General features: G+C 52.9%; 1 protein-coding gene across 3 annotated transcripts in view; it reads left to right on the forward strand.

The window, feature by feature from the left end:
- DTX2 (deltex E3 ubiquitin ligase 2) overlaps positions 1–13284 on the forward strand; it is a 34682-nt gene extending 21398 nt beyond the window's left edge. For 2 of the 3 annotated variants that reach the window (XM_040082342.1, XM_040082344.2), the window contains 6 exons: positions 3511–3642; positions 10762–10832; positions 11396–11554; positions 11634–11795; positions 12426–12515; positions 12637–13284. In XM_040082342.1, coding sequence (XP_039938276.1) covers positions 3511–3642; positions 10762–10832; positions 11396–11554; positions 11634–11795; positions 12426–12515; positions 12637–12861 — 839 coding nt within the window. In that variant the 3' untranslated portion in view covers positions 12862–13284. The remainder of the gene's footprint in view (positions 1–3510; positions 3643–10761; positions 10833–11395; positions 11555–11633; positions 11796–12425; positions 12516–12636) is intronic. The other variant, XM_040082343.2, reaches the window with a different exon arrangement.
- Positions 13285–15272: the final 1988 nt, after the last annotated feature.

The following is a 15272-nucleotide window of genomic DNA, read 5'->3' on the forward strand; positions in this document are numbered from 1 at the left end:
GCTTCTGCACAGGATATTAGAAAAAGTCCCCTATTTACACAGCAGGCTGAAAAAAGTTGGTGGATGTTGTCATAGCTCCAGTGAAAATCATTTTACCCCAAGGAGCCACTAATGTATTTCTGGCCAAATAAGAGGCTTTGAGCAAGAGGAAAAAAAAAAAAAGGCAGCTCTGCATGTGGTTATTGCACACATAGAATCAGATCAGATCCCAAAGGATTCTTTGCAAGGCTTTCTGTCTCCTCCCTCCTGCAGTCCTTGCAAGGAAGATACCCAAAGCCCAATGGAAAATGTGAACATATAAAATAATATTTTTCAAACTCCTGGACTAGCTAGTGAGCAGCAGGAACTCTCACAGGAACATGTCCAGAATAGTCTGGGCAAACTTGTCATGTTGCAGCTTGTATTCAGGTGAGAATTCATCCAGGTCCAGGGCTACACTTGCTCCTGGCATAACTCCACAGATGCTTGGAACGGGTTCTGACTTGAAATTGTTGTGTCTGCACCAGCTGTGGGAGTTGGAGATTCAGTCTGCAGATGTGATGTGTATCTGTAATGTTTTAGCACCCTGTAGGAAAACACACTCCTACCTAAGGCCTGGGTCAAGGGTGTCCCTTCCTGGGGACTCCAGTGACCAAACTTGTGGGAGGATTGTTAGCAATGAGATTTCCAGTATTAAATTTGAGCTTTAAAGGCAGCATTGCTACGGGGGATTGGCATGAGCCAGCAGGGCAATGTAACACCAGGACATTTTTGAATGCTCTCCTGACTTGAATCTACAGAAGATGATTCATTGCACATCACTCCTAAGGCAGCAGAAGGTAAAAAAACCCCTTTTCTTGGTCAATTTAAGATAGGAGAACATTGAGCTGGGGTAATTCTCCTGGTCCCACGTTTGTCCTGTGCTTGTATGTCTGTGTGGAGTTGTAGATGGGTATGCAGCTCGAAAAAACAGAAGGAAGTTTGTGGAACGAGTGGTGGGGGGTTGATATTTTTTTTTTTGGTGTTGATTCCTGATGCTGGCAGGCAGTTTTGGACATGTTATTCCAGGTACAAGGGGGGTTGTGTTACAGAATAGCTGAACTCACCTGCGGTTCTGCGGCTCCTGCTTTTTGCTTGGTCTGAATTTTGTTGCCCTCTGTCTTTGAGAGTCTGAAGCCAGTTGTTCAGCCTGTGCTTCTGTTTTCTCTGTTTTTTCTGGGCTCTGCCTGCTAACGTTAGCAAGACAGTATTGATCTCTTCAGAAGAACACATTAATTTTGCATTTGCCTATCAGACAGCTGTGCGTGGGTGGTGATAATCCCTGTTAGTCTTTGGACTCGCTTTTCAAATGTCACTCTGTGCCATCAGTGCTGTTGCACTGCTTAGAAACAGTTTTTTTAGACACAACTTTCCTGTTCCTTTTCTGCACCAGTTCTAGGAATAGTCTTGTGCAGCCTCGGTAGGGTCAGGCTGAGATGATTTCCCCAGCTGTGGTGGAAGATCTTCCCTGTCCCTCAAGAATATTGTTCCTCCAGCCTCTCTAGTCAGTGTTGCTGCTGCTCTTCTTGGAATACCTCTGACTGTTCTCTGCTGGAAGGAGGAAGGACCTGAAAGGTGCAGGGGGCAGCTTTGGTGCTGCTGCTGGGTTTTGGGCCTCAGCTGTCCTCATGAAAAAAAACAAGTAGCTTTTGTTCATTTAGGCTCTTATTTAAGGCTCCCTGGGAGTAGTGGACAGCTGGCTTTGATGAGTTGAGAGCTTGCAGTTACTTAGGACTTAAAGGGAGTTAACTTTGGTGAAATTTCTGGGTCTGGTGAGCTCTCCTTGGCTGTGCCTGGTGCTGCCGATAGGGCAAGGGGTACTAACCTAATCTTTGTATGCTTTGGGGGTCCTCCTCTGGCTCTGCAGCTCCTGGGAGCTGGGAGAGCTCTAGATCTCAGCTCTAGATCCCCTTTGAGGGTGATCCATTGCTGCCTGGTTACCTGTTTCCATTTGGAAGTGCATTTCACCATCCATTGGGCAGCCTGGTCTTGTGGTCAGCTCTGCTCTTCCAAAAGTTCTTGGGTAACCCTGGAGAAACTCCTTCCTCCCTCTCTGGTGAAATCCCTTCTGTTTGTCTTTTGGCCCTTAGATGGTAAGGTTTTAGTAAAAACATCCAGCTTGGGCTGTCAAGAAAGGGGTGGAATAGCTTCTGGTATATTTGTGCTCAGACCTTAGGAAAAGGAGGTACAAACTGTGGTCAGCACTGTGTAGGAGTAATTCTGCTTGTGAGGCACTGACACAGGCTTTGCACAGGGGATTTGTAGTCACAGGACACACGTTCTTGACTGGTTGCATATTTGAGGCAGAAAATAGTCTTACCACTTGCACACAAAGCTGATGCTTCCCATCATAACTCGATTTTCAGTCGTGTGTGGGCAAAGTGCCTCGTTTTTGTCCTAAACAAATGCGCTCCAGAATCTTCCTTTCCCCATATGACTGAAGAGAGGCTTGCAAAAATAAAATGCTCAGGAATCTCAGCTTTGGCCATACATTACTGAGCAGGAATGTCTGTAGCATTAGGATGTGGTTTGTGTGCTCTGCCCTCAGAGGGGGTTTCAGGGGAAATGCTGGCTTTTAGGTTTTCTGCTGTTGGTTTGCAACTATAAGCATTTTTTTGTTATTATTTCTGGTGCTGACTGTTGCAGGTGGGAAGTTGCTCTTGGGAAAGCAAAAGCAGGTGTTCTCTTGGATGTAAGTGTGAGAGCAGTATGGTACCTTGGAAACATTATGATTTGTAACCAGCCTGGATTTCACAGGCAAACATCAGCTTGGATCAGCATGATCAGTCCTGTAGCTTTCTGTGTGCCAATTTTACCTTCAGGGAATGGCTGTCCTTTTTAATGATTCATTAGTTTTATCAAACTGCATCCCATGGATACAGCTGGCTGGGATGGGGGAGGATGAGCATTGCATTGCTGCTGGGAGCGTGAGGGATACCCAGAGCACCAGGGAGGAGAGGGGCTGTGTGGGGCAGCTCTGCCCTGGTGTTTGAAGGCAGCTCTGCTGCACTCTGAGGATTGGTTCAGTGTGACACTGGTGAAATGAATGGCTTTAGGGGGCAGCAGCTGAGCAGGACCTTTAGGGGTTATGGGTGATGCCCTTTATCCTTTGGGGATGCTTCCAGGGCTCCAGTCAACAGGGAGAGTCTGTACCACCACAGACTCAGTGCCTGAGGAGCCCTAAAGCCCAAAGAGGAGGATCCTATTCACACACCAGCACAGAGGGTCACAGGCAAGACACATGCTCACATTTCCCTCCCTTAATTTGCTGCCTGGGCTCCTCCCTCTGACCACCTCCAGATCCTCTTGTTGTGCTGGACTCCAACCCTGTTACCTCTGGGACGTTTTATGCCCTCAGAACTAAGGACTTGGGTTTTATTTTATTTTACTTTATTTTATTTTTATTTTCTTTGAAAGGTTGAAGTTTTTTTTTTTAATGAATGTGTTTCCCCATTGTTTCCTTCCTGCATGTTGACCTCGTACCCACTGTAGGCATGACAGCTATTCTGATGTCAGCCGCCGGACTGCCTGTGCACCTCACCCGTGTGCCTCAAGCTGCCAGCACCCATAAGGCCTCTAAAAAACACAGCTCAGTTAAGGAGGGGAGAAAAGTGTCCAAGAAAGGTAGTTCCTGCTCAAACTCTGATATTTGTTTCCATCTCCTTCTCTTTATCTCTCTGCCCCCTTCTTTTCCTCTTGTCTCTCCCCACCGCACCCTCGTGGCTCTTCTGGTTTGACTGATGATGTTCATCCCAGCGAGGGGAGGAGCAGGACATGTCTCCCCTGACCTGCAGCGTCTCTGACAGGCTCTAAAATAACATGGAGAAGTAGGTGTGGTCCTGTGGTAGGTCAGCTTGTTTCCACACAAAATTAAAGCTGGAACAGATCTGTTCTCCGTGTGTCAGACTCCACCAGCCTCCCCTGTGATCCTGCTACACCCTCTTGGGGAGTGTCCACATAACCAGGATCTTCTGAGTTGCTGGAGTCTGAGAGCTGAGGGACCTCTAAGAAGAACATCAAATCCGTCTGTGCTCTTCAGAGATTTGCTTGTGAGCTGTGCTTGTCATGACTGAGTCATGGGATGACAAGGATCTCCCAGACAAACAGGCTCCTGAGTCATGTAGGGCTTTCTAGGTCAAATTACAGAGGGTTTGTTCTCTCCACCTCGGTCTGGGGTGGAAGGGAGTGGAGTGGAGCGCGCTCAGGTGAATGTGTGCTGGCAGGAAGGGATGGATTACCTCAGCTCTCTTGTTGGGTGGAGCCCACTTCAGGGTAGGGCTTTCATTTCTCCTCTTCATATCACACTGGCACCCCTCACCTTTGCAGGGCCTGTGGCTCCCAGCAGAGAGCCTGGATCCCATCCATGCTACAGCAGCCCTGGGACTCTGCAGGAGTAGGTGTGAATCCAACCTGGTGTAGCTGTAGGGGTTGTTTGCCAACCCTGGCACAGGGGTGTCAACCACCCCCAAACCTGCAGCATGTTCCCCTTTGAGTAAGCCAAGTGGGGGCTGGAGATGTTCAGCACAGAGATTTCTACATTTAAGAAAGGGGAGAGGAAGAGGCACCTGCCTGTTTGGGAGGTTTCTTTTGTACTTTTTTCTCTCTTTGGAGTCCATGAGGTCCAAAGCTGTCTGAAGGAGGCAGGAAGGAAAATAGAAATTAAATGAGGAGGGAGGTATTTTGTGGAAATGCTTCATGGAGAGAGCTGTGAGAAGGAGTGAGATAGCAAATGTGGAGTAGGATGTGTGATCGAGGGGGAGGAGAAAGCAGGGGCGGCAGGAGAAGCAGCGAAGAACAGGAGGAGCAAAGGAAAATGGGAGGTGAAAGAGAAGAGCTGAACAGAGGTGGGTGGCAGAGGGGCTGGCTGAGGGTCCTGCTCCATGGAGCCAGCTGGCAGTGTGTGGCATTGTGTGGCTCCTGGTGCTTCCCTCCAAGGGCAGGATTGAGGGCTGGGTGGTGGGGATGCCCTGGAAACAGTGCCAAAAGGGGGCTGTGGTGAGGCCACACCCTCCCACAGAGGCACTGGGTTGCCCTAACCAGGGCTGGAGGAGCCCAAAATAACGAGGGCCAGGCCTGCACTGATATTGATCACCTGCTGCTGCTTAGCGACATGAAACAGCTGTATTTAGGTCACAGGGTGGCCACAGACACAGCCTGGCTGGCTGCTGCCTTCTCTCTGTGGGGTCTGTTGGCCCAGGTGCTGCTCTGCTCCCAGCAGAGCCTCCCTGGCACAGAGCAGACAGCCAGGATGCTGCAAGGGTGGGATGTTAGCAGGAGAACGTGTCTTGTGACTTCTGAGCTGGGTGGGGAGAGCAGCAATGCAGGGCACGGAAAGGGGAGTGGGAAGGATGGGACATGGGCTGGCAAGTGAGAGCAGCACACACCACATTGGGTGTCCAGTGGCTGTAGCTGTGCATCCATCCCATCAGCATCGCTTCTTCCAGTTCCTCAGCGCTGGCTCAGCCACAGGGCAGGCTGTCCCCTCCCTGCCAGCTCTGCAATGCCACCTGCTGGGGCTGGGACACCTCGGAGCTGCAGAGAGGCAACACCAGCCGGAGGGATGGAATGGGAAATGGGCATCAAGCGTCTCCTTCCCCCATCCAGCGCAGCAGGAGTTGTCCAAGCTGTCCTCATCCTGCCCAGGATGTGCTGCAAAGGAGACTTGCAGATCAGCCCTTTCCCACACTGACCCATGAGAAGGGGAACCTTTCAGTGGTTTCGGTTGTTAAACCCCTGCCTGTTATTTTAAAAAGCGGGATTCCTGTTGGTGGAAGCTGGGATGCCAGTCCTGTGTAGTGCCTCACTCCTGGGATGCAGAATGTGCTCAGTCCCTTCTAAAAACAAGCTGTGTTTGTACAACACCCCTCAGGGCTCAGGGACATTATTCTGCAGTGCAGGTACCGAGCCTGACTTTTGGCCAGACTGTTCTCTTCCCTTCACAGACCCTGATGCTGCCAACAGACAGAGATGGGCTCGTTTTGTGCCCTGAATTTCTGCACTGTGTGTTCTTTACTACATCCCTTTAGGATTTTCTGTCATGGAGAGCTCAAGCAAGAGCTCTGCATCCAGGACTAGACCCAGCATTGCACTGCCCACAACCAGCTGGTGGTGGGTGCACTGTGCCCCTCCTGAGCCCTTCTCCCTCCCTCCTGCTGCTGCCAGCCCTGGTCCCACACGGGATGAGGCAGCGCTGGCGGAATTGCAGCTGGCTGGGTGAATAGCTGGCATGTGTTAAGCAGAGGCACTAATTAGTCAGGACTCGTTAGCGTTGTTGCTGCTCTGGCAGGGATGTCTCTGGCACGGCTGGGTGCTGCAGGGCTTGGGGAAGCCGTGGTCTCTGTGCTCTCCCTGCTGGCACAGGGCCTGGCAGTCTCTGCCATCCCCATGGATCGGTGCTGCCTCGGGATGCTGCAGCTGCTCTGCCACGCCAGCATCGCTGGCTGGGACCTGACTGCTGCCCAGGAGGCAGGAGGGCAAGGGGCTTGTCCTGCTCTCTCCAAGCACTGCTTGTGCATGCAGCTGGCCGCCACAGGGCTCCTTAGCCTTCCAAGAGCCTCCAGGAGCTGTTGGGTCTGCTGTGTCACTTGCTACCCCCTTCCACCTGGTGAGGAGGTTTCCTCTCTGGGATGGGCAGGCACTGCAGGTGCTGCAGTGAAGAAGGAGAGGAGCTCACTCATCCTTCCTTGCCATCCACCTGCAGCTGGATGAACAGACTGTGCCAGTGCCTTTGGGATGGGTGGGACTGGGGAGCCCCTCAGAGTTGGGAGATCTTGCTGTTCCCGTGGGGAAACATCTGCTGAAGGAAACAAGCTGCAGAAACAAGGAAACAAGGAGCAGCGTGGTCACTGGATTATCCTGATAAAATGCTGAATATGAAAAAAATCTATAGGTACAGCCTTTGCAAGTCCAGGGAGCAGAGGTGATGGGAGCTGTGTGACTGTGCATGTCAATAATTAGGAACAACCGGTGTCTGTCCTGCAGAGGGTATATCAAAAAAAGTCTGCTGGAAACCATATGGCTTATTTTGGGCTACAGAAGGAGACGTTACTGCTGCAAGCATTTGGTTGCTGTGCAAGGATTCAAAACACATCTGTTAAATGTTGCCCATGGAAAGCCCTTGCTGCAGCTAGCAGCTTATTATCTACAGGGAGGAAGGGGAAGCATTAAAAACAATTTGATATTCTTCTCTTTGTAAATGAAAGAATGGTAAACATTCTTTGGCATCCTGGATAAATCCATAGTACAGCACTGGGCCAGCTGGTGACAAACCACCGGTCGATTCTTCCAGTCCATTTTTCAATCCACTATTGAATCCAGAAAACTCTGGGGACTGACCAGGCTTTGATGATCCCAGGGGATGGCTAGAACAAAGATTTGGAGGCAAACACTTCCATGGAGTAAACAACCCTGTAAGGAAGTGCTTCACGTGCTGGAGCACACGTGGCTCGTGCCGTGGTCCCGGCTGCCTCCTGCCTCCCCCTGTGCTGCTGGGACGTGGCCAGCCAGACGTGCTGGTCTGCCCGAGGAAGGCCATGTGGGCTTTGTTACCCTTGCTGAAGAAGAGCTCTCAGCATCAAAAGTCCCTTCTTTGGGACTGGACTTTGAAATCCTTGCAGCTGGGGATGGATTTTTCTGAAGTGCCAGGGCTGCCCAGCCCTTTCTCTCTCCAGGCAGCGTTGGTGGCTCTAAATGCATTAGAGCATTGCCACAGCAAAGTGACAGGGACAGATTGGAGATGCCACAGTGCAAATCCATCAGGCATGGGTTTCCTCAGGGTAGCTGAGGGCTGCATCACCTTCTGCCTCTTTGCTTCCCCCAGCTCTATCCTAATGCCAGCTGGTGAAGTGTGTAATGCCCAAAATCCCAAGGACTTTCCCGTCTCGCTCTGCACTAGAATTTTTGTCTCCTTTCATTGATTTCATTTGAATGAGCCCGGCCAGTTCTTGGGTGAGTTCTCTTTGTTCCTTGGAGCAGCTCCAGAGGAAAAAAGTCACGAGAGATTGTGTGGACAAAGCATCCTCCACCGCTCTGAATGAGCTGAACTGCTCTAAAGCTGCTCAGATCTGCTGTGCAGGTGGGAGCAGGTGAGCTGGGGCTTTCTGCCAAGTGCTGGGCAGGTGTTGCTGCTGGTGTAACACACCCTCCCCTGCTCCCTTCCCTCACTGTCTTCACCTTGGCTGTGCATCTTTTTGGCTTTGCTTCCTCCAGCCCAAAGCCAGAGGAGACAAGAAGGTCACCTCAGAAAGAGCCACCTGGAAAGTGCAGGTTGTGTGGAGAAGGACTTGGTCTGTCTGTCTGTCAGGCAGCACAGGGATGAGAACATTATGGTGATCATCATGGAAGCAGATGGCTTTAGGGGGATAGTAGCTAGTCCTGCTCTCAGCATTCTCCTAAAAACCATGGAGCAGAAGAAGCTGAAGCCTCTATCTCCTGGAGAGCCATGAAGGTCTCCAGAGGCAGATTCCAACTGCCATGCTTGGAAAGTGCCACCCTGTGTTTGCCAGTCTGGAATACTGGTATCACAGAACACAGCAGCTGGGACAGCTCAGACTGACCACATTCCCTTAAGACTCGTTCCTAGCTCTGGATCCTCTGCATGCAAGCAAAGTCCCAGCAGAGAATTCCTGGACCTGTTTATCTCTTTTGGAAAAGACAGGACAAGGAGCCACATTCCCTGTGAGATCTGGTGATGAGGCCTTGAAGCAGCTTCTGGCACTGCTGAGCCCCTGGCCTCAGAGGTGGAAGCCTGAGGCTTGCCCAGGCTCCTCCCCATTTCCTGCTTTTGGGCCAGTTCTTGGAAATGCTTTTCTAGGGGATTTTGGCCCCTGAAAAGGAAAACACCTGCTTCTTTGTGTTGTTCTTAGGCTTAATGCTTAATCCTGTTGCCACTTATCTGGCTTGGGATCTCCAGAGATTGATCCTCACAGCCCTGCTCTGCCTGAGATGTCAGGCATCCCTCCTGCCCAGCACTGGCCCTTGGAGTGAAGGTCCCTTCACCTCCTGTGCTCCTCTTCTTGCTCTGTGTGCTCAGCCATCCCTTCCTCCTGCTACTGCTGCCAGAATTCATGGCTTTCAGGATGGCCAGAAATCCTCTTCTTAAAATAACTCATCTTAATGACTGTGTTTTCATTTAGCAGAGTCCAGCCCTCAGTTCCTCAGTCGTCTTAGCTAAAAGATGCTGGTGCTCTGCCTTGCTCTCTTCCATGGTGTTCTAAGGAATGAGGGACTTTTGCCTGGTGGAGGATGTGTGCCATCCAGGCCTTTGCCTGTTCAACACCACCTGTGGCATGTGAGCAGTCCTGCCCTTCTGCTTCATGTTTGTCTCTCCATGAGAAGTGATTATCCGGAAAATAGCACCCCCTCCTTCCTGCTTGTGACAGACATGGCTCTTTGGACTGGAATAACAGCTCCAGTGGCTGTCTCTTGATGTGCAGCTTTTTGAACCACAGAGCCAATGCTTGTGAGCCCTCTGTCTTCCCTGAAAGCCCCAGAGTGGATGGGGAGAGCTGAAGACAGGTCAGCAGGTACAGCTGCAGCTCTGATCCCTGTCTGATCCACGTGCTGGTGCTCTGTGTCCTCCTGGGAGTGTGGAGTTGGGAGCAGCAGTACTCTCCATGCTAAAGCATACCCCTGGACAGGATGGAGATTGGAGAAGGAAGAGCTGTGCCTTGGCCAGCCTGTTTGTCACAGCACTGCTTTGTCCTGATGTCCCCCAGAAGTGGATTCAGGAGGGAAGGATGAGGTTCCCCCAAGCCAAGTGTCTGATCCCTCATCTGCCACCTGCCAGGTGGAGTTGTAACATCACTTGTGCAAATGTTTCCTTTCCCAGGCTGGTGGAAAAGCCTGGCAGCTTCTGTGGCAGGCCTGATGACTGGTAAGGAGCTCCTCTCCTCTCCCCCAGGGCCAGGTGCCTTGCAGAGGCATGGAATTCTCCCTGGCTTAAGCCAAGCCTTGCAAGGCAGCTCCAGGAGGATGAGCTGGGAGTTGAGGTGACAGTGGGTGCACACTCAGTGGTAATTTGCTCCTGGTGTTGTGTGGTGTTTGTTGTTTCATCCCATAATGCCTCCAGGGACCAGGCTGGTGGGCAGCTCAGGTGTCTGTGCCAGGGTGGATGGGACCAGGGTTTGTATTTGGGAAGATGCAAAGATAACTGTGTCACATTGCAAACAGGGTTCATGTTAGAAGCTGGTTGATTTTATAAAACCCTTGGTGCCTTGCACTGTGTGTTGCCATGTAGGAGTGTGTGGAAGCTCAGGACAAAGGCCACTGTTTCACATTGAGGATGTGCAGCTCATTGTGCTCTGTTCAGTATGGGGCCTGAAGCTCAGAGTGTTGCTGGGTTTCCTCGCTGGGCACCAGCTGGGGTGGTGTGGGAATGCCTTTTTTTCTCCTCTGACAACACAGACTGTGTGATCCTCTGTCCCATCAAGGCTGTTGAGTTTGATCCCTGCTGCCTTCTGTTGTGTGCAGGAAGTCTGGCTGGGACATGCCTGGGGAGAGCTGGAGCACCCCAGCTACAGGCTGTGATGCTCATAGCCCTGGTGGGAGCCATGGCTGAAAGCAAAGTCTTTGCTGGGCTTGTAGGGATCTGTTGGAGTGTTCTCTTCTCCCCCTCTAACCCTGACCTTTCTCCTTGGCATCCTGGCCAGTGACCTGCTTGTCTCCCTTCTCTCTAGCTTGCCCCGCATGTGCCCATCACACCACACAGTGCCTGACTTCTCTGTCTCATCTCTCCTTGTGCAGCCACACCAACAGAGCCAGAATCAGTGGTGAAGAAGTACCTGGAAGAGCTGAAGGGCGCTCCTGCTGATGAGGTAAGAGGACAGTGAAGCAACTCCAGCTTGCCCGGTTCACTGGGGTGCCAAGGAAACCACAGCAGTGCCCAAGGACCATCCTTCCATGGTGCTGCTTGCAGTGGCACTGTTGACAGGAGGTGGAGAGTCCTCAGCACTGCCTGAAATTCACGTGTGACAACAGGTGACTTGTCCTTATCAGAGGGCTGTGGTGAAGGCACAGTGTAGGTTGAATATCTCATCCAGGCAGTGCCTCTCCATTTCCTTTGGAGGAAGGAGTTTGGTTTTGGTCTCAGTGCTGAGAGATCAAAACTAGAGATCAAACCCTGCGCTGGAGCTCCTTTGCAGAGAAGCAGGATGTAACCATACTCTTCTCTCTGACTGATGACAGCTCTCCACCTCCTGGACAAGGCAGGAAGTGGAATGGGGCGATACCAGCCAGATAAGGAAACCTGTCTCTGTGTCCTTAAATCTCAATTAAAGCTGAAGGCAAATCTTCCTGAAGCATTTTCTTGATGGCTTCCTCGGTGTGTCAGTCCTCAGGACCAGCCTGTGCTCACACCTCGTGGTGGTTTCTCCTCTAGGACTGCATGATCTGCATGGAGAAGCTGTCCTCCCCCTCGGGCTACAGCGACTCGTGCCAGTCCAGCACCATCAGGCCAGAGGCGGTCGGTCGCCTGAGGAACTGCCAGCACTCCTTCCACATGCTCTGCATGCTGGCCATGTACTCCAACGGGAACAAGGTACTGAGCTGGCCCACCCTCACCAGGCCCTGTGTGCAGGGGGCTGGGCAGCTCTAATGTGGCTTCTCTCCCCTGGCAGGATGGCAGCTTGCAGTGTCCCTCCTGTAAAACCATCTACGGAGAGAAAACCGGGACCCAGCCCAAGGGGAAGATGGAGATCTCCACTTTCCCCCAGTCCCTCCCAGGGCACAAGGACTGTGGGACAATCCGGATTGTGTATCACATCAGCAGGGGCATCCAGGTGAGTGCCCAGCTTGCTGGCAGACAGCACAAAAGCTGGGAGAGACTCCCAGAAAAGTCCTGGGATCCATTCCTGGGATCCTTTGCTGAGCAGCCTGTGGTGCCTGGAGCCAGGAGCTGCTCTGGCTGTTCTTCAGCATGTGAGGGTCTCCTCCATCAGAGATCCTTTCCTGAGCAGCTCCAGCTGTTCACCTGCAGTAAAGTCTGATGTGTGCCCGAAGCAGGGAGGAGACTGCCCATGATTACAACGTGGGAAACATCCCATGGTCTGGTTTCACAGCCCACAACTGTTTCAGCTGAGGGAGTGAACTTTGAAAGGTCTGAGCTGTGTGGCCTTTTTAAGGGCATACCAGACCACGTGGAAACAGCTGTGGTTTGGGGCTGTCTCTCACCAGAATTTCAGTAGATTTTAGATCTGGCTTTGTATCTCAGCATGAGACTGCTTTTGGAGGATCTGTAATACTCACGTGTCCCATAAGAATGAGTCTGACACCTTGTACTCACCCACAATACCTTGCTGCCCCTACATGGAAGAGCTGGTTTGGGATGGGCCTGTGTCAGATGCTGCTGCTGATGGATTGTCCAATTCATATGAAGATGAATATGTCCATGACAAATCTGTCTCTTGCAGGGCCCGGAGCACCCCAACCCTGGGATGCCATACACAGCCAGAGGCTTTCCTCGCTATTGTTACCTACCAGACAATGAGAAGGGCAGAAAGGTGAAGTGTCACACCCTGAAAACATCACCCTTCTTAAGTTGTCAAGCTCCTGCCAAGCTGCATTCGTGGCACAAGTCTCCTGCCTGCCGCTCCTAGCTTTGTTTTTCCTTTCCCCCTCTAGGTCCTGGAGCTCCTGAAGGTGGCCTGGAGGAGACGCCTCATTTTCACAGTGGGCACCTCCAACACCACCGGCGAGAGCAACACGGTGGTGTGGAACGAGATCCACCACAAAACCGAGATGGACTCAAACCTGAGTGGCCATGGCTACCCTGACCCCAACTACCTGGACAATGTGCTGGCAGAGCTGGCTGCCCAGGGTGTCACCGAGGACTGCCTGGGCCAGTGAGAGCCTCGGGGGCCACCTAGTGCACTTACTCCTGATGCCTTAAGTTCCCGTGTCTGACCGCCCGTCACACTGAGCAATAACAGATCCGTGGGAGCCCTGCCCGCTCTTCACACTTTTTTGGGGGGGTGGGAAGGATATTTTTGTAGAAGCCGTGCTTGTGTCTCTGGGTGGGATTGGTGGCTGCAGCCAGGAGCAGCTGGGATGGGACTGAGGTGGCAGATCCCCTGGGGAAGGCCGGACCTTCCTTTGGTAATGCCTGGGGACAGGATGGGAGAGGAGAGTGCCTTGCTTCTGGCAGACCACCTGGAAGTCAAACAAGGTCCTCCTTTTGGGACACATCAGCTCCCTGTCCGAGGCACCTCTTGCCTCCCTCCTGCCATGTATCTCTGCTCGGTCCCAATAAACTCTTCATTCTCACAGCAAGACCCTGCTTTGCCTTCCTGCTGCCTCGGGGCTTGGGGTGCCTCTCTCTGGGGAACCAGCCTGCTCCACGGAGCCACGGACCCTCAATCCAGCCAGGAGGGAGGAGGGAAAGCCCAGCTCAGTGGAGGCAGGACACTGTCACAGGGGTCACGGTTCCAGCCTGTCAGGGCCTTGGCCAGTGGTGGTCTGTGGCCATGGTGCCAGCAGAGGTGACTTACCAGTGTCCAACCTGTGGGAAGTTGCAGCCCCCCGCTCTTGGCTCTGAGCTGCCAGCCCCACTCCTCTCGTGCCAAAGCTGAGAGGCAGAGCCCATCCCTCTCTCCCCTTCTCTCCGGTGAAATGGCAGCAATTCAGTGAAGCCTGTGCAGGGAGGAGCTGCTGTGCTTTGTGCTGCGGCTGCAGGGATGCTGGTGCCACCAGCTGGTGACAGTCACCTTCCTCGAGCAGCAGTGGTGCCCGGCCCAGCTGCCAGCAGCGATGCTCTGGCTGGGAGCCTGTTCCTGCTCTGGGTGCTGGCACCTTGCAGATGGGATATTGCCCCAGTCCCAGGGGCCTGGCTGGACATTGTCCCCAGGCTGCTTCTCACCTGGAAGCTGATGTATTTTGAAGAGCTATTTTTTGTCACCTGGGCACTGATTATCTTTTGAAGAGCTGTTTCTGGCTCTTCCTCTCCCTGCAGCCATCAGACCCAGCTGCACATTAAATCCATCCACTCCATCCCTTTGCCATCTGCCATTTCACCTCCTGCCTGGGAACTCTTGGACGTGGCTGGGCATTCTGGCAGCACTACCTTGGCCTCCTCCTGGGACCAGCACACCAGGGGCACTTTGCTTCCTGTCATGCCAATATAAAAATTAAAGGTTTTTCTGAGCTATTCTGGGGTAGAGCTTTCTCCAGTGTCCATCTTGTGCCTGCACCGTCTAAGGGGAAGCCCCTCAGGCATCCAGTGAAATCTGGGCATGCTGCAGGAATGGCAGCTCCCTGGGAGCTGCAGTGACGTGTCTGTGTTGCTAAACTCTACACAAATGGGCTCTGTCTGCTCCTCTCTCACCCTGGTTGCAAAAGGGAGAGGTCTTTTGTTGAAACCTCAGCTTTGGAGCCCTGGATCATGTTATCCCAGCAGTGAATTGAAGCAAAAATTGAAGCAGGGTTCACTCAGCCCTTGTACAGAGCTAGAATTTCCTGCTGAGCCTGGCCCAGGGCGCCTCCTGCAGCTGCTGCTGGGTGTGAATCAGCTGGAGCCTCCCTGCATCTGGGCTGGTCCAGGGCAGGGGCATTGGGCCGTGGTGAGCCAGCCAAGCTCAGCAGCTTATCCCTGACTACTCTGGTTTGGGACATGAGGCATCTCCTAAAATCCTTCCCTCTCTGTGCTGGGCCCGAGGAGGCCTAGCTCCTGTGGCAGGGGCATCCAAGGGGTGAAAAGCAGCAGAGCCAGGTGCCCAGGCACGGTGGGACAGGGAGCTGCTTTGGGAGGTGAGGTGAAAGCATAACCATGGTGCCAGGAGGGGACAGAGCCCCAAACAAATGCTTTTGACCAGGCACATTTGACCAAAAGCCTTGTGTCCCCCATCCCCAGCTGGAGCCCCAGGGAGAGGAGGAGAGGGGGGTGTCTCTGCCAACCCCTGCGGTGATGGCTCATCTGCCACAGGGAGGTTATTATTAGCCCAGCCTTGACCCCGCAGCTATGCTGGGTACCGGCAGCTGAAACTGTGACTCACTGTCCCCCTGCGTCACCCCCCTGCGTCACCCACCCTGCCCCTCACCTTGCTGCTGGCACCTCGCCGGCCGGGGAGCACCAGGGAGGGCTCTGGGGAAACTGCGGGGGTCCCCGGAGCGGGTGTTGCTGGATAGGAGCGGGGGATGAGGTGGGGAGAAGGGGAGGAGGGACGGAGGCTGCAGCTGCGCCTGTTTTTCCCCTCCGCAGCTGGACGGTGTAATCTTTGAATGCCCCATTTCCAGTTAATCTGAAGGCGCGGTCCCGGCCCCTT

The sequence above is a fragment of the Hirundo rustica genome, chromosome 19, assembly GCF_015227805.2.
Source record: "Hirundo rustica isolate bHirRus1 chromosome 19, bHirRus1.pri.v3, whole genome shotgun sequence".
Classification (NCBI taxonomy): domain Eukaryota; kingdom Metazoa; phylum Chordata; class Aves; order Passeriformes; family Hirundinidae; genus Hirundo; species Hirundo rustica.